Here is a 26722-nt window from a genome sequence, read left to right as displayed (position 1 = left end):
GGGCGATAAAAGGCGGGAACAGGAGCTGTTTCTTTCTGTTGCCGTATTTTAAAAAGAGAGGGTCGGCAAACCCGGGAAATATTAAAAATAATTTATTGGCTACATAATTATTCTTATTGTTCAATGCCCTGCAGGATTTTTTTTTAATATAGGCGCACAGTAAGTACGAGCTTGAAGGAGAATTTGAAATGGCGGATCAGGAACCGAGCGCCTCTACGTCCAGTGTTCCGGCCAGCGCCGAGGGGTGAGTGAGTGAGGGGGGTGGGCGAGCGGCCGCTGCCTCGCTGCAGCTTTCCCGGGGCTCTCTGTGGGTTGTGCTCTCTCCTCTGGGCTCTCTGTGGGTTGTGCTCTCTCCTCTGGGCTCTCTGTGGGTTGTGCTCTCTGAGCTGGGCTCTCTGTGGGTTGTGCTCTCTCCTCTGGGCTCTCTGTGGGTTGTGCTCTCTGAGCTGGGCTCTCTGTGGGTTGTGCTCTCCTCTGGGCTCTCTGTGGGTTGTGCTCTCTGAGCTGGGCTCTCTGTGGGTTGTGCTTTAGGCTATGCTGTCTGGGCTGTGGGCTCTGCTCCGTGTGTTGTACTCTCTGGGCTGTGCCCTCTGTTCTACTCTGGGCTCAGTGCTTCGTGTGCTATGCTCTCTGCTGTGGGCTCAGCGTGTTGTGCTCTCTGGGCTGAGTGCTCTGTGTGCCGGGCTCTCTGCTCTAGGCTCTCTGCTCTCTGGGCTGTGTGCTGGGCTCTCTGCTTTGGGCTCAGTGCTCCGTGTGTTGTGCTCTCTGCTCTGGGCTGTGTGCTTAGTGCTCCTTGTGCCGGGCTCTGCTCTGGGCTGTGTGCGCTCTCTGGGCTCAGTGCTCCGTGTGTTGGGCTCTCTGCTCTCTGGGCTGAGTGCTCTGTGTTGTGCTCTCTGCTCTGGGCGCGCGCTCACCGCGTTCTACTTTGTTTTTTGCTACAATTTGGAGCGAGCCCGGAGACTCCGCTCGCAAAGCTGCCAGTCTGGGACCCCCTGCTGCAAATGCACCGCTTCTCTTGCAATAACACGATGCGCAACATGAGTATGTGTGTGTGTGTCCTCTTCCAAGTTTTATTGGAGGTGTTTGAAACGTTTTTTTCTAAATTGACCACAAGCGCCGTCAGTTTGCTTTTTTTTGTTTTGCTGGCTGCTGTGAAACCCTTTCCGCTAAGAAACGTTTTGGGTGAGCGGAAGTTGGTGTCGTTGTTTGATAGCCTGTACTTTAGTGGGATTAGTGTTCGAACCACCTGATAAGCAAGAGTTTAATCGTCAACACCGAATAACCTTTTAAGACTTATTTTGTGAGAACGTTTTAAAACCTTTGTAGGTGCACCTACAGTAGGTTTTGTTGCTTGCCTATCGGTCAGTGATAAAGTTTATTCAGTCTACCGAAGTTCACCCTTCTAGGACATTGACTGCCATCACCACCATATCCAATTGTATTTTGAACCCCACCATTTATACCTCTAGTTTCCTGTTTGGTTGGTTATTGTGAAGAGACTTTTCCTCTTGTTCCAAATTTTCTTTTCCATTTGTTCTTTGGTCTTTTTTTTTTTAAAAAAAAGGAAAATTCTCTCTGGATGTGGATGATGGCAAGGCTGCATTTATTGCCTGTTCTTGGTTACCCTGTCATAAGAACATAAGAGTGGGAGTAGGCCATACAGCCCCGAGCCTACTCTGCCATTCAATAAGCCCATAGCTGATCATTGACCTCAACTCCACTTTCCCAGCTGATCTCCATATCCCTTGATTTCCCCTAGAGACCAAAAATCTATCTCTCAGCCTTGAATATACTCCGACTCAGCACAGCCTTCTAGGGCAGAGAATTCCAAAGATTCACAACTCTGAAGGAATTCCTCCATCTCAGTCTTAAATGGCCTACCCCTTATCCTGAGACTATGCCTCCTAGTTCTAGACACTCCAACCAGGGGAAACAACCTCTCAGCATCTACCCTGTCAATCCCCCTTCAGAATCTTCTATGTTTCAATGTGATGGTTGGCCTTGAACTGTTGCAGTCCTTGTGACTGTGCTCCCACAGTAGGGCTGGGTAGTGACTTTTACACAACTTGTACTTGTATAGTGCCTTTAATGTAGTAAAATGTCCCAAGGTGCTACACAAGTGTTGCACTACACTAGTGATTGATCACTATTCCTCGACTGTCATGGTGTCCAAACCTGGAAGTGATGGTAATCCCACAACATTGTTCTTGTCCTGTTTAGTGGTAGAGGCTGCATGGGAATAGTGTACTTTGAAGTATCTGGGTTTACATGATGTGTGCCGAAGGTGGATGTTGGTTCTAGATTTTGCCTTTGTGGATCACTTCGCTGAGGGCTGTATGAAGTTTAAATCTGTTGTGATTACAGTATCTCTAGCTGCTAATACAGACATCTTTGGTGTTTTAGTTCGTTGCCAATGAGACAGCAGCTTTTTCCAAACCGCCAGGCCTGCAAAAGTCAGCCAAGACAAACCCAGCGCATAATGCAAGCGCAACTAATACTGGCTTTGTGGGCTGGAACACCGGGACACGGGGATTGCATGTAGCCCACGTGCTGTAGTTTGGACACTTCTGCTAGATACTTAATCTTTGAATAAATCTTTAGCTGCTAGTGGGTTATATAGCTAGGTCGTGTGTGTTATGAAAAGTTAATATCTATTTGCCTGTTTTGGAAATAGAGGGGCAAAAATAAGTAAAATGTGGAACTATTTCTACTGGAAAGACTAATTCTAACATTTATATATTTTAGTGGTACCTTAAAAGGTAGATAACTGGAAATTATCCTTGTTCTAAACCCTCATTGAGGTGTATCGGAATTACACCTGAAACACCTCCCCGTGGGTGCTAATCTGCTGTGACGTCACTCTATTCTGAAGTTTACATTCTGCACAATTTTGGATTTTAACATGTTAAGAAAAAAATTTACATGGCACATGCTGGAGTGAATTTTACCATCTTTGTGCTCGGTTACAAAAAGCTGATGGTTGCTTATCTTGTCAGTTTCTCACTATGAACAGTGCTTCTTTAACCTCAAAGGAGCAAATTGGTGTTAAAATGTTATCAAATATAAATCTTTAACATTGTTGGAGCATCCCAAAGTTGCCTCACAGCCAATGAATTAAGTGTTATTATGTAGACTTCAGTGACTGCTAATTGCCCAATGGGGTAGATGTTGGTTGGGATCTTCTACATGTACCTGGGCAGGGGGTTGGTTAACATGTATGTGACAATTCAGCAATCACCCATTGAAGTTGGTTTAGATTATTTGCTTGAGTCTGTAGTGGGGCTTGAACCCACTTGGTGGGGACTAACTGCTGCCAAACTGCTTTTTCAGCAGTTGTAATTTCAGCTGTGAATTTCCCACAGTGTCTTGATCATTGTTTGGCCAACTCAAGTATTTTCCAAAAGCAAAATACTGCGGATGCTGGAAATAAAAACAGAAAATGCTGGAAATTCTCAGCAGTCAGGCAGCATCTGTGGAGTGTGAAAGAGTTAACGTTTCAGATCGATAATCTGTCATCGATGTGAAATGTTAACTGTTTCTCCACAGATGCTGCCTAGCCTGCTGAGTATTTCCAGTATTTTCCCTTTTTAATGTTTAATAAAACCTTTTAGCTAAAATTGTATCTTTTGAAATCTGGCATTTGAATCTACCTGCAGTTTGAAGACCCCACCATATCTGATCATGATATCAGGTTGATGGTGGCTGATATCTCATTGTGTTGGTGATTTCTGTGATCCAGATGGTTCTTGCTGACTGTGAAGGGCTAAGTTTCTAACTTCATGCTAGAAGTGATTGATCTGTGTGGAACTGCAGAAAGCACTTACTTGGTTTTGTGAAGTGCCTTTTATAGTGCTATATGCTGGATGGAACTTTAAATAAGGTGCAATGTCCTGCTGGTTGTGGTACTAGACTAGAGACCCAGAAGTAGTAAGTTCAATTTTTTAGCCAATAAAATGACTACTTGCTTTTAATCTGTTGCTGCCCCTACCCAGTCTGGCCTACAACTCCAGCCCCACACTGTGGTTGGTTGATTCTTGTTGCTATCTGAAGTTGCCTAGTAGTCAGCATCACATCCTAACAACTTGATGGGAAATCAAATTCTCATGTGTTTGCTTTGTGGAAAGAATTGGATGCCCAAGTTAACAATTAATGCCTGATTGTATATTGCTCATCAGAGCGCTCTCCTGTCATTTTTGAAGATGGAAAATAACATCAAAGTAATGCATAACTGTTAGATCTGTGTTAATGGAGACACGGAATGCAGGAGTTGATTTAACAAGTGTTTACTGAACAAAGTCTGGAGGTGAACTAACTACACAAGATGCTACACAGGCTTATATACCCGAGTGGTCACTACTGGTACTACAGTATACAGGGGCTTCAAAAACATAGTTCCTCTTAAAGGTACATACACTACAATTCCTCCCCTTTTTAGATAAATAGTACATAACATTTTAAGTAATTAAATAACATTTTTACAAGAACAATAATATACACATTTGCTGAAGTTAATCAATTACAAATTCAGTCTCTCTGGAGGCTTCCTGACTCGGTCCGGATAACGCCTCGGTGGTGTAGTAGGTTCTTTTGGCAAGGTCGATTCGGCTTCGATGCCAGTGTCGGGTTCATCTGGTTCCAGTATCACCGGATTGGAGGTAGATACTATGGGTATCTCTGCTTCATCACTAGGCGTATAGAGTTGTGGTGTAGGTTGTCCTTTTTCGGATGACTCTATGATCTGGTCAGCATGGCGCCTTATTATGCTTTCTCCAATGTCCACGGTATACATCAGCGGTCCTAGTCGTGTGCAAATAGTTCCAGGCTGCCATTTCTCGGTATGGTAGTCCCGGGCCAAAACTGGTTGACCTATCTGGAAGGTTCTAGTTGGCCTTTCATTCATGCTTTGAAATTGCCAGTTCTCTACGTCCCTTCTGACGTTTGGCTTGACCAAATCCAGCCGGCATCTTAGTCTTCTATTGAAAAACATCATGGCGGGGGTTTGGTTTGTAACCACATGTGTTGCATTCCTGTATGCAAACAAGAAGTTATCTACCTTATGTTGTAGATTTATGTCTTTGTTACCCATGGCCTTTATGGCCTTCTTGAAGGTCTGGACAAACCTTCAGCCAATCCATTGGTGGTGGGATGGTATGGGGTGGACGTGTAGTGCTTAACCCCATTGTTTAAGAACTTCCTGAATTCTTTGGATACAAATTGCGGTCCATTATCAGAACAGATCTGTTCAGGCAGCCCATTCCTGGCGAATATGGTCCTTAATACTGTGCTGGTTTTTTCTGTGGTGGTGGAGGATATCTTTATTACCTCCGGCCACTTGGAGTGTGCATCCACCGCAATTAAGAACATTGAGTCCATAAATGGACCAGCAAAGTCGATACGTACCCTTTGCCATGGAGATGAGGGCCACTCCCATGGATGTAGAGGGGCTTGTGGTGGGGTGTTTTGGACCTTCTGGCATCCTAGACAGCTCTTGGTCATTTCTTCGATGTCTCCATCGATACCTGGCAACCACACAAACGCTCTGGCTAAGTTCTTCATTTTCACTCCACCCAGATGCCCCTCATGAAGCTCCTTTAGCACTCTATCCTTGAGTTTGGGTGGAATCACCACTGGATCCACGCATCAAGGTTCCTCGGCACACTGACAGCTGTTCTCCTCTTTGCGAGAATGCTGGCAACAGTGGTTTGCTATGTGCTGGCCATCCCTTCACCATTAAATCGTAGACTCGTGAGAGTTGGGTCATTTTGCGTTTCCTTTTCAATGGTAGAATTTGTCACCGGTAGACATTCCACTATGGTCGAGTGGAACATCTCCACTGTAGGCGCCTCTTCCACCGTTGGCAACGGTAGGCACGATAACCCGTCAGCATTCCCATGCTGTTTTGTTCCTTTGTATTCTATGTCATATTGGTGTGCCCCTAGGAAAAGGGACCACCTCTGTAGCCTTTGCGCTGTCATAATGGGAACGCCCTTTTTTAGGGTTGAATATGGAGACGAGGGGTTGATGGTCAGTCAACAAGGTAAATTTTTGTCCGTGTAGGTAATGGTTGAATTTCTTCCCCCCCCCCCCCCCCCAACCAGGCTGAGTGCCTCCCTGTCGATCTGGGCATAGTTACGCTCAGCTGAGTTCAATGAGCGTGATGCAAAAGCTATCGGTCGCTCCGAGCCATCAGGGAATCTATGCGATAATACTGCTCCCACGCCGTAAGGGGATGCATCGCACGCCAGCCTGATTGGCAGTGATGGGTTGTAATGAGCCAACACTTCCCTGGACGTGATCAAGCCTTTGCATTTATGGAAGGCACGTTTACAGTCTTCGCTCCATTTCCAAACTACTCCTGTTTGTAGCAGTGCGTTGAGGGTGCAGAACCGTCTAGGTTTGGTAAAAATTTATGATAGTAATTTACTAATCCCAGGAATGACCTTAATTGTGAGACATTTTCAGGCGCTGGGGCCTTTACGACCGCTTCAATTTTTTCAGGTGACTTATGCAACCCTTCTTCGTTAATGACATGGCCACAATATGATATTTGTTTCTGGAAAAATTTGTACTTGGGGCGATTTGCTCATAAGCCCTGTTCTCTCAGCCTCGTGAGCACCTGCTCCAAGTTGGCAAGGTGCTCGTTGTTGTTTTCTCCTGTTACAAGGATGTCGTCTAGGTAGCATTTAGTCCCCGGAATCCCTTGCAGGACTTGCTCCATAGCTCTTTGCCAGATAGCCGGAGCTGATGCCACTCTGAAAGCCAGTCGATTGTACTGGTACAGGCCTTTGTGTGTGTTTATCGTGAGATACTTTTTAGAGGCCTCCTCAACCTCCATCTGTAGATATGCCTGTGCTAAGTCAATTTTGGTGAAACGTTTCCCTCCGGATAGTGAGGCGAAAATATCTTCTATCCTCGGAAGAGGATACTGTACCGTGTGAAGAACCGGGTTTACAGTCACCTTGAAATCCCCACAGATGCGAACTTTTCCCTGTTCTTCAGATTTATCATTATTCAACGTTTTCTTCATGACCGGGACGATGGGTGTTGCCCACTCACTCCAATCTACCTTGGATAACACGCCTGCTTTTTCCAAATTCTCCAGCTCTGCCTCGACGGCTGGACGAATTGCGTATGGCACCGGCCTTGCCTTAAACTTGGGAATTGCCGCATCTTCCACTTTTATTGAGGCGGTGGTGCCTTTCAGGGTTCCTAGTTCCTGTTGAAACACTTCTTTGGCGTTAGCCAAGATTTCTTTTAATCGTCCAGGTATGACATCGTCATCGTTTTTTTTCTTACTGGTCACCGTCAGTGCCTAAATGGAGTGCCAGTCTAAACTTATCTTCCTGATCCATTCACGTCCCAACAACGGTGGACCACCATCTTGCAGAACGTATAAATACAACTTCTGTATTTCCTTGCCGTTGTATACAACAGGCACCCATATTTTCCCTCTGGGGTATACTTTCTGCCCCGTTTATGTCTTCAAGATAATGGATGTGTCTTTCAAAGGTATATGCGGAAATAGCCGCTCGTAATCCCGTCGACTCATGACGGTCAGAGCTGATCCTGTATCTAGCTCCATTTTGACTGGGGACCCCGCTATCGTGAGGGTAACCCAAATGGTCTGGTAATCTTCTTTGGCAATTACATTATGTAATTTGAGACAGCTTAGTCTCTTGTTTCCGGAGTCGCTATCGCTCTTCTGGTCTTCGGAGCTACTGTCCGTCATCATTTGTACCTTTCTGTACTTTTCCTTATTGACCTTTTTACTGTCAGTAGATTTCTTTCCAGATCTGCATACACGTGCAATGTGTCCCATCTTTCCGCATTGCCTGCATGCTTTGTCCTTGAACCAGCAGTCCTTCTGGTCATGGGTGGATCTGCCGCAGCGATAACATCTCTCGAAACCCTGTGTCATTTCATGGGTGCTGAAGTCCTGTGGCTTTTGCTGTATCTCTGCAGCTCCTCTTGCTGCTGCTTCGTATGATACAGCCACAGAGTCTTGTCCAATGTCAAATCTTTCTCAAAGTAGTCTTTTCTGTGTTCCTTCGCTTAGGAGACCGCAGACGAATTTGTCTCGTAGAGAATCTGCCAGTCCTGCCCCGAATTGGCAGTGCTTTGACAGCTTTCGTAATTTGGTGAGGTAATCAGCGTTACTTTCATTCTTGTGCTGATTCCTCCTGAAGAATTTGAATCGTTCCGCTATCAGCAGCGGTGTTGGGTTTAAGTGCTCCTGTAAGGTATCAACAATCTCCTTAAAATTCTTGTCCATCGGTTTGGCTGGAGTGATCAAGTTTCGTAACAGCCCGTATGTCCTTGCGCCCATCAGATTTAGAAGTACCGATGCCTTTTTAATCATCCACTACTTCATTCGCCTTGCAATATACCTCCACTCTTTCCACATGTGGTCCAATCTTCTATATCACTATTGAAAGCAGTAATATTGCCAGTCTTCGGCATCTTGAAAATCTAAAATGGCGCTTCCCGCGCTTTTCCTCCGTCCCCGATGGATCAAAATGGCGCCTCCTGCGCTTTCGTTCCCCGCCGAGTTAAGATGACGCTTCCTGCCGCTGCTGCCAACGCTGTTCTCCGCGGTTCCCGTTGCGACCTGCAGCTTTTCGCGGTATTTCTATTTTTTTTAATGTATATCGCTTCAATAGTTTCTCCGTTACTTGGAGAACCGTTCCCGTCATGGAGCGGACCCTCTGGGACTTTCCCCTCCCTCTGCTTGGTCCGAACGCCGACCTGCTTTGCAGCACCGGCCGCGCCCTGAGTGCTCCACCCTCTCTCTTTGCTTCTGCTTCCCGACTCGCTGCCCGGCCCCGTTGCAAAGCCACCCGATCGAGCTCTAGCCTGCCGCAGCCCAGGAAGGATCAGTGCGCTACCTGCCACCAGCCCGTTTAGCTGGTGAAACTACAGTTTTTTTTTCTCTGGCTTCGACCTTCATCTGAGGAATCGATCCCCTTAAGGTGCTGCCGAATTGCAAGTAAGTTCGTTTCTAACTCGTCGCCACTGTTAATCTGTGTGTTAATGGAGACACGGAATGCAGGAGTTGATTTAACAAGTGTTTACTGAACAAAGTCTGGAGGTGAACTAACTACACAAGATGCTACATAGGCTTATATACCTGAGTGGTCACTACTGGTACTACAGTATACAGGGGCTTCAAAAACATAGTTCCTCTTAAAGGTACATACACTACAATTACTTCTTGGTTAAGTTCATCCAGGTAGAATTATGCATGCTGGCAGAAAGACACAGCAGAGTATTAAACGGGGCATAAAAACCATTGAACTTCTGAATGAGTACTTTGCATCTGTCTTCACCAAGGAAGAAGATACTACCAAAGTCATAGTGACAGTGGCAGTAGTGGAGTTACTGGATGAGAGAAAAATTGGTAGCGGAGGTACTAAAAAGACTCTGTACTTAAGTTGATAAGTCACCAGAACCGGATGGGATGCATTGTAGGATGCTGAGGGAAGATGAGGAGGAAATTGTGGAGGTACTGGCCATAATCTGTCAATCCTCCTTGGATATGGGGGTGGTGCCAGAGGACTGGAGAATTGCAAATGTTACACCCTTATTCAAAAGAGTGCAAGGATAAACTCGGCAACTACAGGCCAGTTAGTTTAGCCTCTAGTGGGGAAGCATTTAGAAATAATAAATCAGGGACATAGTTAACAGTCACTTGGACAACTGTGGATTAATTTATGGATTTGTTAATGGCAAATCATGTTTAACTAACTTGAATGAGTTTTTTTGAGGTAACAGGGTTATGAAGGCAATGTGGTTGACGTGTACATGGACTTCCAAAAGGCATTTGATAAAGTGCCACATAATAGGCTTGCCAGCAAAGTTGAAGCCCATGGAATAAAAGGGACAGTGGCAGCATGGATATGAAATTGGCTAAGTGACCGGAAACAGTAGTGGTAAACAGTTTTTTTTTTTGGACTGAGGAAGGTATACAGTGGTGTTCCCCAGGGGTCAGTACTAGGACCACTGCTTTTCTTCATGGATATTAATGACTTTGGTGTACAGAGCACAATTTCAAAATTTTTAGATGAGACAAAACTTCGTAGTATAGTGAACAGTGAGGGGGATAGTGATAGACTTTCAGAAGACAGGCTGGTGAAATGGGTGGAAACGTGGCAGATGAAATTTAATGCAGAAAAGATTTACAAGAATGATTCCAGGGATGAGGGACTTCAGTTATGTGGATAGAGAAGCTGGGGTTGTTCTCCTTTAGAGCAGAGAAGATTGAGGAGAGTTGATAGGTGTAAAAAATCATGAGGGGGGTCTAGACAGAGAAACTGTTCCCATTGGCAGAAGGATCGAGAGGGGCAAATTTAAGATGGCAAAAGAACCAAAGATAACATGAGAAACCTTTTGCGCAGCGAGTGGTTAGGATCTGGAATGTACTGTCTGAAAGGGTGGAGGAAGCAGACTCAATCACGGCTTTCAAAAGGGCGTTGGATAAGTACCTGGAAGGAGAAAAAATTGCAGGGCTACGGGGGAAAGGCAGGGGAGTGGGACTAGCTGAATTGCTCTTGCAGAGAGCCAGCATAGACTCGACTGGTCGAATGGCCTCCTGTGCTGTAACCATTCTATGATTCTAACTAGAATTGGTTCATCCAACAGTTTAACATGCTGCCTTCAAATGGTGTTTTTTACTAACTGAGCTGGATTTCTGGATTAAAATCTACGTTTTAGACTTTTTAAAAGTGAACTGCTGCATGTAGATGATGCAAGGTCTATTTTGTCCATGGCATTCAGATGCTTTAAGTAGAACTGAAAACTAACCCGTTGGCAAGTTATGCCATGCAACATATTTCTCTGCCATTTCCAGATTTTAAGCCTGGTGGGGTTTTGATATTTGGGAATTGCCCCTAGATGATTTTTGCTCTCTCATAATGGACTCTACAAATGGATCACGATTCAGACAGTGGTAATCTATGCCACTCCTTGTCAATTTGAATAAAGTCATTCAGAACCTTTGATATAATGTGTTTTTGAACAGCTGTTTAGCTGCATTACCATAAAGCCAGTCTATGGCTTCATTTGGAGGGAGGATAGTTTCAACTTTAACTAGCTTTTTCATAAATACTGAAGTAGACATGTCACCAAGAGTTTATTTTGAATTTTTTTTAACATTCTATGCCAAGTTTTTAAAACTAGGCAATCTTGGTGACAAGCTGGTAAAAGTGGATGTCTTCTATCAAACATTCATTCATGTAACATTTTATTTCATAGTGCTGATGTTGGTGTTGAAGCCATGAAGCTGCTTGGGACTGGCAAAAGACACATGGTAATGGAAGACTTTGTAGCAGCTGTCAATGCCTTTCAAGATGCATGCAGGCTATTGTAAGTATTTTGCTGTGGGCTGTCGGGTGTTAAAATTGCAGAAGAGAAATGTCCGATACCAGTTGCCCTTAAAATGGTCATGTTTAGAAGTTGATAAGGTGGGGGTTGGGGGGTGGGGGAGAGTTTATTTAAAACAAGCTTCAGTTTTAAAGGGTAAAGTAAATGTATGACTTGGTGTGGCATGTTGAATTTTTCATGCTGCTCACATTTCTTCTCTCAGTAGTATGGTTGATGCAGATTGGTCCTGCTGTTGTGATTGTATTAGATGTACAAAACCATGACTTTGTTCCCCCTTTTTTTAAAGGAGCACAACACATGGAGAAATGGCAAATGAATGTGGAGAAGCCTACTTCTGTTATGGAAAAGCCCTTCTGGAGTTAGCAAGGTTAGTCTACAACTCATGATCAAAAATAGACTGGCTAAACTAGTTGATGGGAAATGCAAGGAAGAATATTTAAAACAAAAGCTTGTCCCCTGTATTCCAACAATCTCAACCTTGCAGCTGCATGTCTCCTCAACTTTACCTAACCTCTTAACTCTTGTCTTGATATGGTAGTGAAACCAGATGTTTCACTTATTAAGTTGAGAATTAGGTTGATTTTTAGACTCCTGGCACCCATTTTCTCCCTAACAAGTCTATACAACACTAAGTACTTGTATCCCTTTATAAAAATCCAATTTCATGTTCTAACCACTGAGGTTCCTGTGAGTTTTAGACACTAATGTCCATTTTGACTTTTATATAAAAAAAAAGTTAGCCTCTGAAGATGATTAACTAAAGTTTGGTACCTACCATTTGAATCTTGTTCTGTAGTATAACTTGTGTATGCTTGCTGGCTGGAAAATAGGTCGCACTTTTCCACTTCACTAAAACTTGATTTGCAGGCCAGATTTTTACAGTTGATTCAAGAGAAACTACTTTACTCTGGTGAGAATGTGGAACGTGCTACCACAAGGAGTAGTTGAGGTGACTAGTATAGATGCATTTAAGGGGAAGCTAGATAAACATGAGGAAAGGAATAGAAGGATATGCTGATGGGGTTAGATGGAGAGCTTGGAGGAGGCTCATGTGGAGCATAAACCAGTTGGGCTGAATGGGCTGTTACTTCTATGATTTGTCCTGGTGTAGTTTTGTAACTGGGTGCATGTTGTGGCTTTGGGATGAAGGGGTATAAAGGAGCAGGATGCCCATCATAATCTCTACTTGCAGAATGGAGAGTGGTGTTCTTGGCAATGCCCTTCAAGGAGTTCCTGATGATGATGACGATGATGAAGAAACAGCAGCAGCAGATGAGGACTCCAAAGTAGAAAATGCAGGGAGTGTAGATGGTGAGTATCTTCTATATTGACAAGTGGGTTTATTGTTTGCTTAAAGCATAGCATCCAGTTAGTACTTGTCCTTGTTTTAATTGCACAGCATCTGTAGACTACATCTAGCTGTTTTCTCTAGCCAGTTGGGAGTGACATTTTTCTTTAAAGCAAAAATTGAGACAAAATGCTTGCCTGTTTATGCTGGTGGGCAACTCCGCAAAATACTTGCAAGCGTGCAGACTTTAAATATATATCACGTGTAGGTAATTGAATTTAGCCATTGTGTGATCTTCATATATTCTCAGTGGATCTAATTTCCACAGTGGCTGACTGGGACTTTGCAGTTTGTGTAGTGACAAATTTGCCATTAACCTGATGTCCTTGTTACTATAGACAGAATATCGGTTAGCTTGCATATATTTGTGTATTTGAAGGAATATGAATTCCTTATGTTGGGGAGTATAATGTAGTCTAGAGTGCATTTCTGTGGGCTATTAAGTATAAAATGTAGTTCAAACAATGTTTGGATATAAACTCCAGCTTTATACAAAGGATTAGGACTTGCAAATATTCTTATGAAAGCAAGATTTTTGGATTGCAGTTGATCTCTTTACTGTAACTGAAGGAAAGCAACTGCAAGATCAAATTTTGGGCAGATTTTAATCACATGATCTAGGAGGAGATAGTGTACACCTCTGTCTTTATTCTTTGGTTTCCTCCCCCACCCCCAATTGCACTTGGTATCATGGGTCACTAGTGGAATATAGTTCCCAAGAGTTTCACAGAAATGTTGTATTGATGTGGTTTAGCATGAAAATGCTAACTCATTTATTTTCTGTTTTTAAAAAAAAAAAATATCTTAATTGCTGCCCTGAGTTGGTCAGATGTTTGGGCTCTTGCAGCCAGAGGGCGCTATATGGCATAAGAACCCAAGAGCAATATGGGGGCAAGGGAGGGTTGTAAATGAAATTGGTAAGATTGATTTACCAGTAGCTGCCTTAATCTGTACTGCTGTCTACTCTGGACTAAACTTAATTCTACATTCTACCTGATTTTTCCACTTTCCTTGATCTTTCAACTGTGACTGTCCAGATAGTCTCATCCAGACTTTTGTTGCTGGTGCCAGCATTGGAAACTCCAATTTTATGCATTTCTTTTTCCTTAATGTGTATAGAAAAAGAGAGGGAGGAATTGAGGGAACAGGTGTATGCAGCACTAGCCGAAGAAAAGAATGAGAAGCCAGCAGAAGATGAGGCACCAACTGAAAATGTTTCTGGTGACCAGGATGCAGTTCATGGAAAAACCAAAAGTCCTGCTGAGAAAACTAGTGAAGAAAACTTAAACTCTCCCACAGGAGAGCTCTGTACTAAGAATGAAATGCAGACCAAAATAGAATCATCAGTTGACCGTGGTAAAAATGAACCAATGGATGAAGATGATTCTCATCTGGGGAGTGGTGATGGTATCCAGGAGGGGAAAGTGAAGGACCATGTGAACATTCCTGAGGATGTAAAGGACTATCTTGAGGATAAAACCAGTGCTGGTAAAGAGGTGATTGTAGAAGATTCCCCAATGACGGAGGATGCTGGCGAGAAGGCAACTACTGATGAATCGTTGGAAGGTGTTGGTCAAATTGAACTGGAGGAAAAAGTAGCTCTGCCTTTGAAAAATGTTCTGGGGGATCAAGATAAAAAATCAGATACAGATGAGGAACCAGCACAAGAGAACCTGAAAGACGAAGACAGTAAGGAAAATAACAAAGAATCAATCGACAGTAAAATCACAGTTGAGAAGACCATTGATGCTGACCAAGAGGATGGGACTGCTGGTTCTGAAGAACAAATGGAAGAGGGTGAAGGTATAAGCTCAAGGACAAGTGTCAGATTTGCAAAGTTGGTTTAAATGGTTAAATGGCCTGGGGATAATCAACTGAACTAAAACCACACAACTGTCTCTTGCTTATAGACACTTTATGGCTATAGATACCTAATTGGTCTTTATAAGCACTTGGTAAATCTACCCACTTAACACTATACTATGAAGAGCACAAAAGAATGGAGAAAAGTGGTGTTTTTAAACTTGCAGTACTCACTGGGGATGGAACGGTCTTCATGGGAGTTGCATACATTGGCACCAATCACTGGGGATAAAACTGTCCTGTTGCAGTGTTTTTAAAATGTAAGGCACTAATTTTGACATTTGTTTGTGTAATGCAGTGAAGAATAAACCCAGATACTGTATAATGGAGGATGGTATTAATTCCAAGCAGTTTCAGCTTTTCATTAACATTGGATTTGAAGAGGTTGATGGCCAGCGACTGACTCTGAAGTAGTGAGACTCCCTCCTCAAGTCTGACACTGACCCCAGATTTGGGCTGTTTACACTGCAGCATTGGTGCAATGTTGACTTGTAGTGCAGTTGCATTGCACTGCACGTTCCTATCAGTGAGGAGAGTAGGAGCAGGAGTAGGCCATTCAGCCCCTCGAGCCTGCTCTGCCATTCAATGAGATCATGGCTGATCATCCAAATTCAGTTCCCTGTTCCTGCCTTCTCTCCATATCCCTTGATCCCTTTAGCCTTAAGAAATATATCCAACTCCTTCTTGAATATATTTAATGAATTGGCCTCTACTGCTGCCTTTGGCAGAGAATTCCACAGGTTTGCCACTTGGTGAAGAAGTTCCTCCTCATCTCTGTCCTAAAATGGCTTACCCCTTTATCCTTAGACTGTGGCCCCTGGTTCTGGACTCCCTAACCATCGGGAACATCCTTCCAGCATCTAGTCTGTCTAGTCCTGTTAGAATTTTATAAGTTTCAATGAGATCCCCTCATTCTTCTAAACTCCAGCGAGTACAAGCCCAATCGACCCAATCTCTCCTGTCATTCCTGCCATCCCAGGTATCAGCCTGGTGAATCTTTGCTGCACTCCTTCCATGGCAAGAACATCCTTCCTCCGATAAGGTGACCAAAACTGCACAATAGTCAAGATGTGGCCTCACCCAAGGCCCTGTACAACTGCAGCAAGACATCCTTGTTCCTGTACTCAAACCTTCTCGCTACAAAGGCCAACATACTATTTGCCTTCTTAACCGCCTGCTGCACCTGCATGCTTACTTTCAGCGACTGGTGCACAAGGACGCCCAGGTCTCGTTGCACTTCCCCTTCTCCCAATCTATTGCCATTTAGATAATCTGCCTTCCTGTTTTTGACACCAAAGTGGATAACCTCACATTTATCCACGTTATATTGCATCTGCCATGCTTCTACCCAATCACCCAACCTGTCCAAATCATACTGGAGTTTCTCGGCATCCTCCTCGCAGCACGCGCCCACCCAGCTTTGTCGTCTGCAAACTTGGAGATATTACATCTAGTTCCCTCGTCCAGATCATTGTGAATAGCTGGGGTCCCAGGACCGATCCCTGCGGTACCCCACTAGTCGCTGCCCGCCACTCGGAAAAAGAGCTGTTTATTCCAACTCTTTGCTTTCTGTCCGCCAACCAGCTCTCTATCCAAGTCAATGCCTTGCTCCCAATCCCATGTGCCTTAATTTTACACGCTAATCTCTTATGTGGGACCTTATCGAAAGCCTTTTTGAAAATCCAAATACACCACATCCACTGGTTTTCCCTTATCTATTTTACCAGTTACATCCTCAAGACTAACATAACTTTAGTGCTAGGACTACTGGAGAGATGTCTGCAGTGGTTTCATTGCTACTCAACTAACTTTTAACCTGGGTAGCTTGTAAACCTCTGCAGGACTGAGTAAATAGTTCCCATTCTAAATCTCCAGTTGCTTCAAAAGTTAAAAATTCCAATAACTGGTAGCTTTTTAAAAATTGGGTATGGATCCAGAATTGAGTTAGGGTAGTATTTCCAGTAACCATGGCTAGTGAAAGCTGCCTATAATGCAGTAATTGGCATGCTCACGCTTTAGCTAGCATGTAGAGCTGAAAATTGGACAATGTATAAATGTTTTACACCAATCTTTCCAGATGCTTCCTGTGCTGCAGATGCAAGTGGTGATGATGAAAATGAAGAGACTGCTGCAGAAAAGGTGGGTTTATTGCTCTATCTTCAAACACCAGCTTGGGTTTGAACTTGAGATTTAATGTGCAAACTATTTGTTGCAGGATGCTGAAAGTGAGGAAGTTGATAATTTGCAGCTGGCCTGGGAAATGCTTGAATTGGCAAAAGTTATCTTCAAAAGGCAAGTCTCTAAACCAGCATCCTAGCATTTAAAATTGTCATGTTTATGCCTTTTAATAGGAACAGGAGTAGAGTAAGGCATTCAATTTTGACAAGAGTTGAACAATTCAATGCATTAATTCTGTGCACAAGCTCATCTCCATTTCGTCAATCTTTCAGGCAAGAAACAAAAGTAGTACAACTGTGTGCAGCACAGGCTTATCTGAAACTGGGAGAAGTTGGAATAGAATCTGGTAAGCTGTAAAAACTGCATGGTCTTTAGTTCTTGTTGTACAGTGCAAACTGCTAATGGCATTTTTGTTCTATCTTGTGATTTCATAAATTTTTTCCTAAGATTTCAGTGATGGGTAAACTGAATATTGAGTTTGGCCTATGGTATTGATGTGTAAAGTAAGTGACTGACTGCAGATTGATTTAATCTTGTTCTATTCCAGAAAACTACATACAGGCTATTGAGGATTTCAATGAGTGTCTGAACATTCAGAAAAAACACCTTGAGCCACATAACCGACTACTGGCAGAGATTCATTATCAGCTGGGGCTGGCTTACAGTTTTAACAATCAATATGATTTCTCTCTGAAGCACTTCAAGGAGTCCTTCAGTGTTATAGAGAAAAGGTTAGGTAAGGAGAATAAGCTTTAGCTTTTATGCTAAAACATTATGCCCTGCTTTTATCTGGGGCGGATAACATGCAACACCAGCACTGCTATGCTTGTTTGCTGCAGAGTTTACTGTGGCTAGACTAGTGAGGTGGTACTCTATCTCTTGGTAAACAAGGTGCTAGCTGCCCTAATATTTTTCCAAATAAGGTTGGCTGTGCTGTTGCCTTGCAAATGAACGTCATTATTGGATTCATTGATCTGTATTCAACATGTAGGGTGGTCTTTTAGGGGAGGGGGTGGAGAAAAGACTGAGTAACTGCATTGAGTGCATCCACCTTAACCGGAAAATGCTTGCCAGTGGAAATGGGGACACAGACCTGGATGTTCATGTACACATCTCTGTGGGTGGCAGGACAACTTGATAAGGTGGTTAAAGCATATGGGATCCCTGGCTTTATAAATACATAGGGTACAAAAACAAGGAAGATATGCCAAACCTTTAACGCACTAGTTAGTCTTCAGATGAGTATTGTCCAGTTCTGGGCACTACACTTTAGGAAGGATGTCAAGGCCTTGGAGATGGTTCAGAGGGGATTTACCAGAATGATGCCAGGGATGAAGGATTTTATGTGGAGGGAACGCGAGAAGCTGGGATTATTCTCCTTGGAACAGAAGCTTATGGGAAGATTTAAGAGGTGTTCAAAATTATGAAGTTTTGATGTGTAAATAAGGAGGCACTAGCAAGTGGGTCAGTAACCTGGGCACAATTAAGATAATTGGCAAAAGAACAAGATGGGAGTTTTTTTATGCAGTGAATTATGATCCAGAATGCACTGCTATACTTTTGTAACTAACATGAAATGTCTGTTCCAATGGGCTCTCCTCTCCTTGTACTTTTGTCTGGATTGCCCCTTGAGTCTGAAAGCTAGTTCATGTGGAAGAGTAGAAACATAGAAAAAAAAATAGGAGCAGAAGTAGGCCCTTTGAGCCTGCTCTGCCATTCAATATGATCATGGCTGATCCTCTATCTCAATACCATATTCCTGCCCTCTCCATACCCCTTGATGCCCTTTGTGTCCAGAATCTTGAGTTGAGGAACAAATTCAAACTTCTGAGGAACATTTTGATCAAATCTTTCTTAAAAATTATCTTTTGGGGGTAATATATTAGCATGGATTGAGGATTGGTTAACACAGAAAATGTGTAGGAATAAGCTGTTCATTGTCAGGATGGCAGGGTGTAATTAGTGGAGTGCTGCAAGGGTTAGTGCTTGGGCCTCAGCTAGTTGCAATCTATCAATGATTTGGATGAGGGGGACAATTCTGCTGACTACAAAGCTATGTGGGAAAATAAGTTGAGATGCAAAGGGATATAGACAAATTAAGTGGGTACAGTCATGGCAGGTGTAGTATAATGTGGGGAAGGGTGAAATTAGCCACTTTTGCAGGAAGAATAGTAAAGCAGAATATTTTAAAAGGTGAGACTAGTAAGTGTTGGTATTTGGGGATTTGGGGGTCCCTGTACATGAATCACATAACATGCAGGTACAGCAAGCAATTAGGAAAGCAGCTGGTATGTTGGCCTTTTTCAAGGGGGGTTAGAGTATGAGTAAGGAAGTCTTGCTGCAATTATAAAGGGCTTTGGTGAGACCACACACTGGAGTACTGTACATTTTGGTCTCCTTGCCTAAAGAAAGGATATTCTTGCCTTTTTTATAGGGGGTGCAACAAAAGTTCACTAGATTGTTTCTTGGAATATGAGGAGAGATTGAATAGAATGGGCCTATATTCTCTGGAGTTTAGAAGAATGAGGCGATCTCATTGAAACATAAGATTCTGAGAGGGCTTGATGGGGAAGATGCTGAGGGGCTGTTCCCCTGGCCAGAGTCTAGAACTGAGTCAGAGTTAAACAGTACAGAAAGAGGCCCTTCAGCCTATCGTGTCCGCACCGGCCATCAAGCCCTGTCTAATCTAATCCCATTTTCCAGCATTTGGTCAGTAGCCTTGTATGCTATGGCATTTCAAGTGCTCATCCAAATGCTGCTTGAATGTTGTGAGGGTTCCTGCCTCTACCACCCTTTCAGGCAGTGAGTTCCAGCTTCCAACCACCCTCTGGGTGAAAGTTTTCCCTCAAATCCCCTCTAAACCTCCTGCCCCTTACCTTGAATCTATGCCCCCTTATTATTGACCCCTCTACTAAGGGGAAAAGTTTCTTTCTATCTACCCTATCTATGCCCCTCAATTTTGTACACCTCAATCAGGTCCCCCCTCAGCCTTCTCTGCTCCAAGGAAAACAACCCCAGCCTGTCCAGTCTTCCTTCATAGCTGAAGCGCTCCAGCCCAGGTAACATCCTGGTAAATCTCCTCTGCACCCTCTCCAAAGCAATCACATCCTTCCTATAGTGTGGCGACCAGAACTGTAGACAGTACTCCAGCTGTGGCCTTACCAGCATTTTGTACAGCTCCATCATAACCTCCCTGCTCTTGCCTTCATTAGCCGAGGCATAGCATATAAGTATCCCATATGCCTTTTTAATCACCTTATCCACCTGTCCTGCTGCTTTCAGGGATCTATGTACATGCACACCAAGGTCCCTCTGATCCTTTGTCTTTCCTAGGGTCTTACCATTCATTGTGTATTCCCTTGCCTTGTTAGTCCGTCCAGGGATCATAGTCTCTGGATAATGGGGTCGGCCTTTAAGACCGATGAGAAATTTCTTCACTCAAAGGGTTGTGATTTGGAATTCTCGACCTCCAAAGGGCTGTGGATGCTCAGTCATTGAGTATATTCAAGACTGTGATTGGTAGGTTTTCTGGGCACAAAGGAAACTGAGGGATATGGGGATTGAGTGGGAAAATAGATGTTAATTTAGAAGTTCTGCCATGATCTAATTAAATGGCGCAGGCTCAATGGGCTGTATGGCCTGGTCTTGCTCCTATTTCTTGTGCTCTTATGGTAGTAAACCCTTATGGCTACTTTAGGCTTCCAGCCACTTTTTTTAAAAACCTGTTGGATTTACAGTTGAACTAATTTTATGCTTTTATCTGCAGCTATGTTAACAGAAAGGATTGAAAAAGCAGAAGAGAAAGGCAAATCTCCAGCAAAAGACACTGATGCTGTTTCTGAAGATAAGCGGGAGGTTGAGGAACTTAAAGAGCTATTGCCAGAGATAAAGGCAAAAATTGAGGATGCAGAAGAATCCAAAGATGACGGGAAAGCAACTAAAGCCCTTCAGGAAACTTTGGTCAGTACATGTTAAGTAGTAAATTTATAAATTGACAGGACTAGACAACTGGTTGCTGAGTTGGATGATTTGGAACCTGAGAATATTAAAGTGTGCCCTTTGGATAACATGTGTCCTGAAGCTTTGAATGGCAATGAGGAAGGGCAAAATGCCACATGTAAAAGTTAATTTTTAAAATTACAATTCAAAGATTGGCTTTTTGTATGTTCTACCCATTCTATCTACCATATCACTTTCAGTGCATCTTTCTGTTCCTTTTTCTCTCATACCTGTCTAGTTTCCTTTAGAAAGTATCTAAGCTATTTGCCTCAACCACTTCCTGTGGGAGCAAGTTTCACTCAGTAAATACATTTCTCATTTCCTTATTGGATTTATTAGTAACTCTTGTATCTATGGCCCCTAGTTTTGGATTCTCCCACAAGTGGAAATGTTCTCCACATCTACCCTGTTCAATCAATTATAATTTGAAAGACCTCTGCCGGGTTACCTTTTTAAAGTCTTTTATTCTAAAGATAAAAGCCTAATCTGTTCAATCTTTCCCATAACTAATGTTTCAGTTCTAGTACCATCCTTGTAAATCTCTCTCTGCTATCTCCAGTGCTTCTAGTCCTTGGTGTACAGTATAGAGACCAGAACTGTGCACAGTACTTGTGTGGTCTGATCAGGGTCCTGTACAAGTTTTAACATAATGTCACTACTTTTGAAATCTATACCCCCTAGAAATGCTTTGTTAGCATTTTTAAAAATTGCTTTGCTAACCTGTGATGCTGCTTTTAATTTGTTCCTGTGTCCCTAGATCCCTTTGATCTTCTACCCCATTCAAGTTTCTTTTTTTCTAAGGTGTAGTGATTCTACTTTCCTACCAAAGTGCATTACCTCACATTTACCTGTAGTTCATTTTGCCACTTAACTGGCCAGTCTGCAAGTTTTCTAATGTCATGTATTGTTGCATTTTTCCTCTGTATAGCTATCTGGGTATTGTGTATGAATTTTTTTTTCTTTCCACATCAGTCTAGAACACCTGCCAGTTCAGGGTTTGCAACACAAAGTATTGTAAGCAGTGCACCAGCATCAGCTGTAAGTATTTGTAAAACATGCCTCCTAGATATGCTGCTTAGCTCTAGGCAGAGTGCTTTGAATTCAGATAATTTGCTTGAAGGAGAACCTGGAGTTTTTTGTAACTACATTATTCTGAATTGTTGTAGATACAGGCTGGAAAAGTAACAGATGAAGCTTCTACCTCCAGCTCAAACTGTGTATCTAACATCTCTCATTTAGTAAGGAAAAAGGTGAGTTTCTTTTTCTTTTGTCTTTGAACTGGTATCCTGCAAATGACTTTGATGCTTGGAGCTACTGGGGCTTTGAGGTAATCTTGCTGTGCCTTGGTCGTGCTGTATATCTGGAGCCAGTTTCTCAGTTCTGCTGCATTGATCTGAAGCATGGATCACACAACTACTGCAAACTTTCAAATTCAGTGAGGATTGGAAGCTGGGTCAACTGGATGGGTGCTGCAAATTAGTTTGCTGCCTCCCCAGTCAGTTGACCTCCCAATTTCATTTGAATTAAATATTAACTAAATCCAATTTTGAAGCTTTTTTTTGGGGGTGGTGGGTTTATTTCTCCCTGCTGGTGGCCATGCAGTTAAAATTACCAAGAAAAATTACTGCCACTTTAACTAGAGCCTTTTTATTTTGGATGGCTGAGGCACCCAGCTGTCTTGGGTGGGTGCCTCATTACTACATGCTAATTTGGTTCACTCTCATTAGGGCCCCAATTACATTTTAGCTGCCTCCTGAGTAGGACACCCTGCTCAATAAAAGCTGGCAGGGAAGAAGAGGAGAGGTCGTCTTGGGGTAAATCTGTTCTGGGCTCACCACTTACCTTGGTGCAGGTAGGTGGCCTCAAGGCTCTGCAATTTTGACCTGCCTGAAGCTGTCCAGCTGCCTCTTTCCACCCATTTTTGGCAGGCAGCTGGTTAGCGGAATGTAAATGAGTCCCATGAGTTGATATTGTCTGGGTGTCTGATGGGTGGGTTTGATGCTTGCACTGTCCATGACACATACTCCCAGTTTAAAATCTCCCCCCCCCCCCCCCCCCCCCCCCCCATTGTAGCAGCATGGTACAAACCGAATTACCCACAATGAAATTCTGCTGACGGACTCTGAATGCCATTGTGACTGATGGCCATGATCTTTTGTGGTATTCCACAATTACATTTTCCTGGCCTTGAGAGATGTAGGAAGTTTTGACAATTACAAGAAAATAATTGGTAATTCAAATTTTGTTCCTGTAAGCATATTTGAATATTAATGCGCACAGTATGCTAATAAGTGTAAAGTATTTAAACGTTTAAAGTCCTCATTGCAGAGGAAACCTGAAGACCGTGAAGGGGAGAACAAAGAGCCTAAAAAAGCCAAGCAGGAGGAGTCTGCTGTGAATGGTGGGTGTGGCGATACTGCCCATGACCGGAATGGAGTTCCTGAGAAAATGGAAGTAAGTTCATTTCATTTATAGCCTTTTTTATATGATCCATTACCCCTTGGAGCCAAATTGGGAAATTGAACAATACCACCAGTTATATTTTAGCATAATGCAATAGACCCTTGTTAAACTAAATTAGCAAATGTTAACTAGAAGAATTGACTTGCTGCCAATTGTACAAGCTAGATTCTCCTCACTGGTTAACACGTACTTGTCTGTAACTTGTCCATTTTACTAATGGACCTGATGCATGCAAGGATATAGTGAGAGAAAGGACCTATTTCCTTGGAGGTCAGTAACCAGGGGGAATAGATTTAAAGTAGGATCAGAGGGGAGTTGAGAGATTATTTCGCAGGTGGGGAGATAGCAGTCTGGAGCTCACTGCCTGAGGGTAGTAGAGGCAGAAATCTTCATCGTGGTTTTTTTTAAAAACCACGGCTTGGATGTGCACTAAGTGCTATGGCCTGCAAGACTACGGACCAACAGCTGGAAAACTGAATTAGGCTGGATAGCTCTTTTGGCCGGCACAGGCATGATGGGCCAAATGGCCGCCTAGTGTGCCGTAAACTTCTATCATGCGTAACTGCTGATGTGAGGGTCCTTTTTAGCCTGTGGTGGGTACTTGTTTCACACTGGTCACTTGTGCACACTGAGGAAGTGAGAAATAATGAAATTTGAACTTTTTGCAGTTTATTATAAACTGGTCAGACCATAGTTATCTTGCATAATTGCATATTAGATGTAGGAAACTTTCATGGTCTGTTAGAATCATGTACAAAATTTTAACCTGCTTTTTCCTCTTTCAGTCAGAAGAAACTGAAACTGCTTCCCTGAAGTCAACCAGCAGCTCAAAGTGCTAGCTACAGTAATAGAAGTTTGGATGCCTGGCGATACTTTGCCCACATACAGGACCTTTTTTGTACATAATGTATTTTTTGATTGGCTTTTTGAACTGTTTTTGTAATACATTGTGGAAATATTCAATAAAGATGTAATTTGCAAACTTGCGTCTTGGAGTATTTAACAGCTTCGGGCACACTAACTTTTGGATTAAGGGACTAAATTCTTTCCTGTAAGGTAGAAGTGGTTTGGGGACTTTGTTTGTAGCAGCTTGGGTGTACTACACAATTCTAGCCACTTGGTGGTGGTTTCTGCTTTTTAAGCTTAGCTATTCACTGCACAAGGTGTATTTTTGACAGTTCTGTTACCAATTTTAGTAAATCAGTGGCCCTAGCTTTTAGCTGTTCAGTTGGAGCTAGTGGCCTTGTTTCATTTTACAATTTACTTTGTTCCTTTTTTTCCCCCCCCCAGCTACAAGCATTTGTTTTCATTAAACCAGGCTGCCATCTGTTGGGGTGCTGCTTGTGTGATGCAGCAGAGTAGGTCTGTGCCCAGTTGAAGTCTGGCTCTTGGGCTGATCGATGGGGTACTGGAATGACCTAGCACCTTCAAGCATTTTTCCAGCTGACCTTCATGCAGCTAAAGCTTGCATTTCATTTTGTGGTCAAACCTTTCAAGATGCCAACAGAAGGCTGCTTTGTTTAGATCCTGTGACCAGAGTTGATCTAAAGTTGGCTACAAAGCGAAGTGGCTATTTCTTTCAATTAGAATGAATTAGGAAGGAAAGTGCCAATCAGGAGAATATTCAAAGTAGGGTTACATGAAATTCTGTCAAACAAAGGCACTCTTCCTTTGTCTGCTGAAACAAAAGCTAAGTGCTGAAACCCCAGTTCCATATTTTGCCACCATCTGTTTTGGGTGGGATGGATAGAACTTTGACTAAAGTCAGTCATAGCCATTTGACCCATAGCTTAGCCTCAAACTCTACATCCTACTACCCCTGAGGATCACTTATTGCCACTTAAGCTTTCATTCTCCACCCCTCCTTTACCCTTTCACTGCTGGGTTTTTCTCCCATGTCCTCATTATTGGCATCATTATCCATCCTCCATAACAACTTGTTCAGAACCCAGGTGCCTGCACTAGTGCCACTTGTTTATTGCCTCAACTTTCCAAAACATTGAATGCAAAATCCTTGCTAACCTTCCTTGCTAACCTTCCACCCTATCAGCAGCCTCTTTAGCCTTGTCCCCTAATTCTTCCCCCCCCCCCCCCCCCCCCCCTTGACATTTGCTGTTTTTATGCATCAGCTTTCCAACCCCTCACCCCATGTTGGTTCTTCTATGGACTATGCGATGGGTTTTTCTTGAGGCATGCTTTACCTTCCAGTATATGCTTTTTTGCATAATTGCATGTTCTGTCATGGGACCTCATCATGCATTGTTAGCTGCATCGGATTGTGCAGTGCTGCCTTTTTCCAAGTATCTATTGCTGACTTGTGCAGGAAGGGCTTCTAATCCTTGAAGCACAGCTGGTACTCTGATTCTGTTGTGTCTCTGAATCCAGAACTTTGGGCAAGGTGGCAAAGTACTACTGTCAGCAACTTGACACTAGCTGTGGAATTGAAAAACATAAGGAGTTATGAAGAGAAACTAATAACCTACAATGTGCAACAGACAACTTCATTAAGGACTTTGTGGCCTAAATTGTTTAAAACTGGTACACTACCTTCTGCAACTGAACCTATATTTATTAAAAAAAAAAAAATTAAAAAAAAATCTCTAACTGGTAAAGACTTGAGCTATTTCATTGTCGTACAAACAGGTGATGTAGTCTGTTTCTTAGCTTGAGCTGTGCTCGTAGGGAGAGATGATCATAGTTACTTTCCTACCAGTGTGTTTGTGCTGCTAGGCATTAAAAAAAAAAAGTCTACCGAAGGTTTAAGTTTTATAATGTGACTTCAAAATCCTGAGGACAGGGTTCTCAACAGTATTTTGTAGGGGAAAATACAGTAACAAATTGCCCTCCATATTATCTATTGTAAAGTTTGGTTGAATTAGAATCCAGATGTCTAACTGATTAGTTGAGTATTGGACACATACAAGGTTCTTGTCACTCATGTTCACCTATCTCGTTCATGGAGCCTCCTCCTGTTAGTTTAATTGTCCACCACCATTCATGACTAGATGTGGAAGGACTGCAGAGCTTTGCTCTGATCTGTTGCTTATGGGATTGCTTAGCTCTGGCTAGATCATGCTGTTTAGCAAGCATGTGGTGCTTGTAGCTTCACCAGGTTGGCACCTCCATTTTTAGGTAAAGTCTAATGCTGCTCCTGGCATACTTGTCTACACTGCTCATTGAACCAGGGCTGGTCCCCTGGCTTGATGGTAGTGAGGGTTATGTCAGGCCAGGAGGTTAGATTGTGGTGGAATACAATTTTGCTGCTGATGATGACCCACAGTGCCTCATGAATACCTGTTATTTAGCTGCTAGATCTATTCTGAATCTCTCATTTAGAACGGTGGTAGGTGTCTTCAAGGACTGAGGTGGTCACTACCACCACTACTGACATGGACAGATGCATCTGAACAGGTAGATTGGTGAGGACAAGGTCAAGTAGGTTTTTTTTCCCCTCGTGTTGGTTCTCACCACCTGCTGCAGGCCCAGTCTGGC

At 43.1% G+C, this 26722-nt stretch overlaps 1 protein-coding gene across 1 annotated transcript; it reads left to right on the top strand.

The window, feature by feature from the left end:
- Window positions 1-24212, top strand: nasp (nuclear autoantigenic sperm protein (histone-binding)). The gene is made up of 14 exons (XM_085983038.1): window positions 1-244; window positions 11251-11361; window positions 11666-11746; window positions 12572-12690; window positions 13847-14530; window positions 16668-16729; window positions 16806-16882; window positions 17041-17114; window positions 17316-17504; window positions 20535-20728; window positions 21740-21805; window positions 21934-22017; window positions 23096-23221; window positions 24016-24212. Exons 1-14 carry the CDS (start codon window positions 189-191, stop codon window positions 24067-24069), a joined length of 1977 nt encoding a protein of 658 aa, XP_085839164.1. The 5' UTR covers window positions 1-188; the 3' UTR covers window positions 24070-24212.
- The last annotated feature ends 2510 nt before the right edge of the window (window positions 24213-26722 follow it).

Source organism: Somniosus microcephalus, chromosome 3 (assembly GCF_052327205.1).
Source record: "Somniosus microcephalus isolate GS21.2 chromosome 3, FLI_Smic_1.0, whole genome shotgun sequence".
In the NCBI taxonomy this organism is placed as follows: domain Eukaryota; kingdom Metazoa; phylum Chordata; class Chondrichthyes; order Squaliformes; family Somniosidae; genus Somniosus; species Somniosus microcephalus.
The sequence above is the reverse complement of the archived record's forward strand: the minus strand, read 5'-3'. Positions and strand labels throughout refer to the sequence as shown.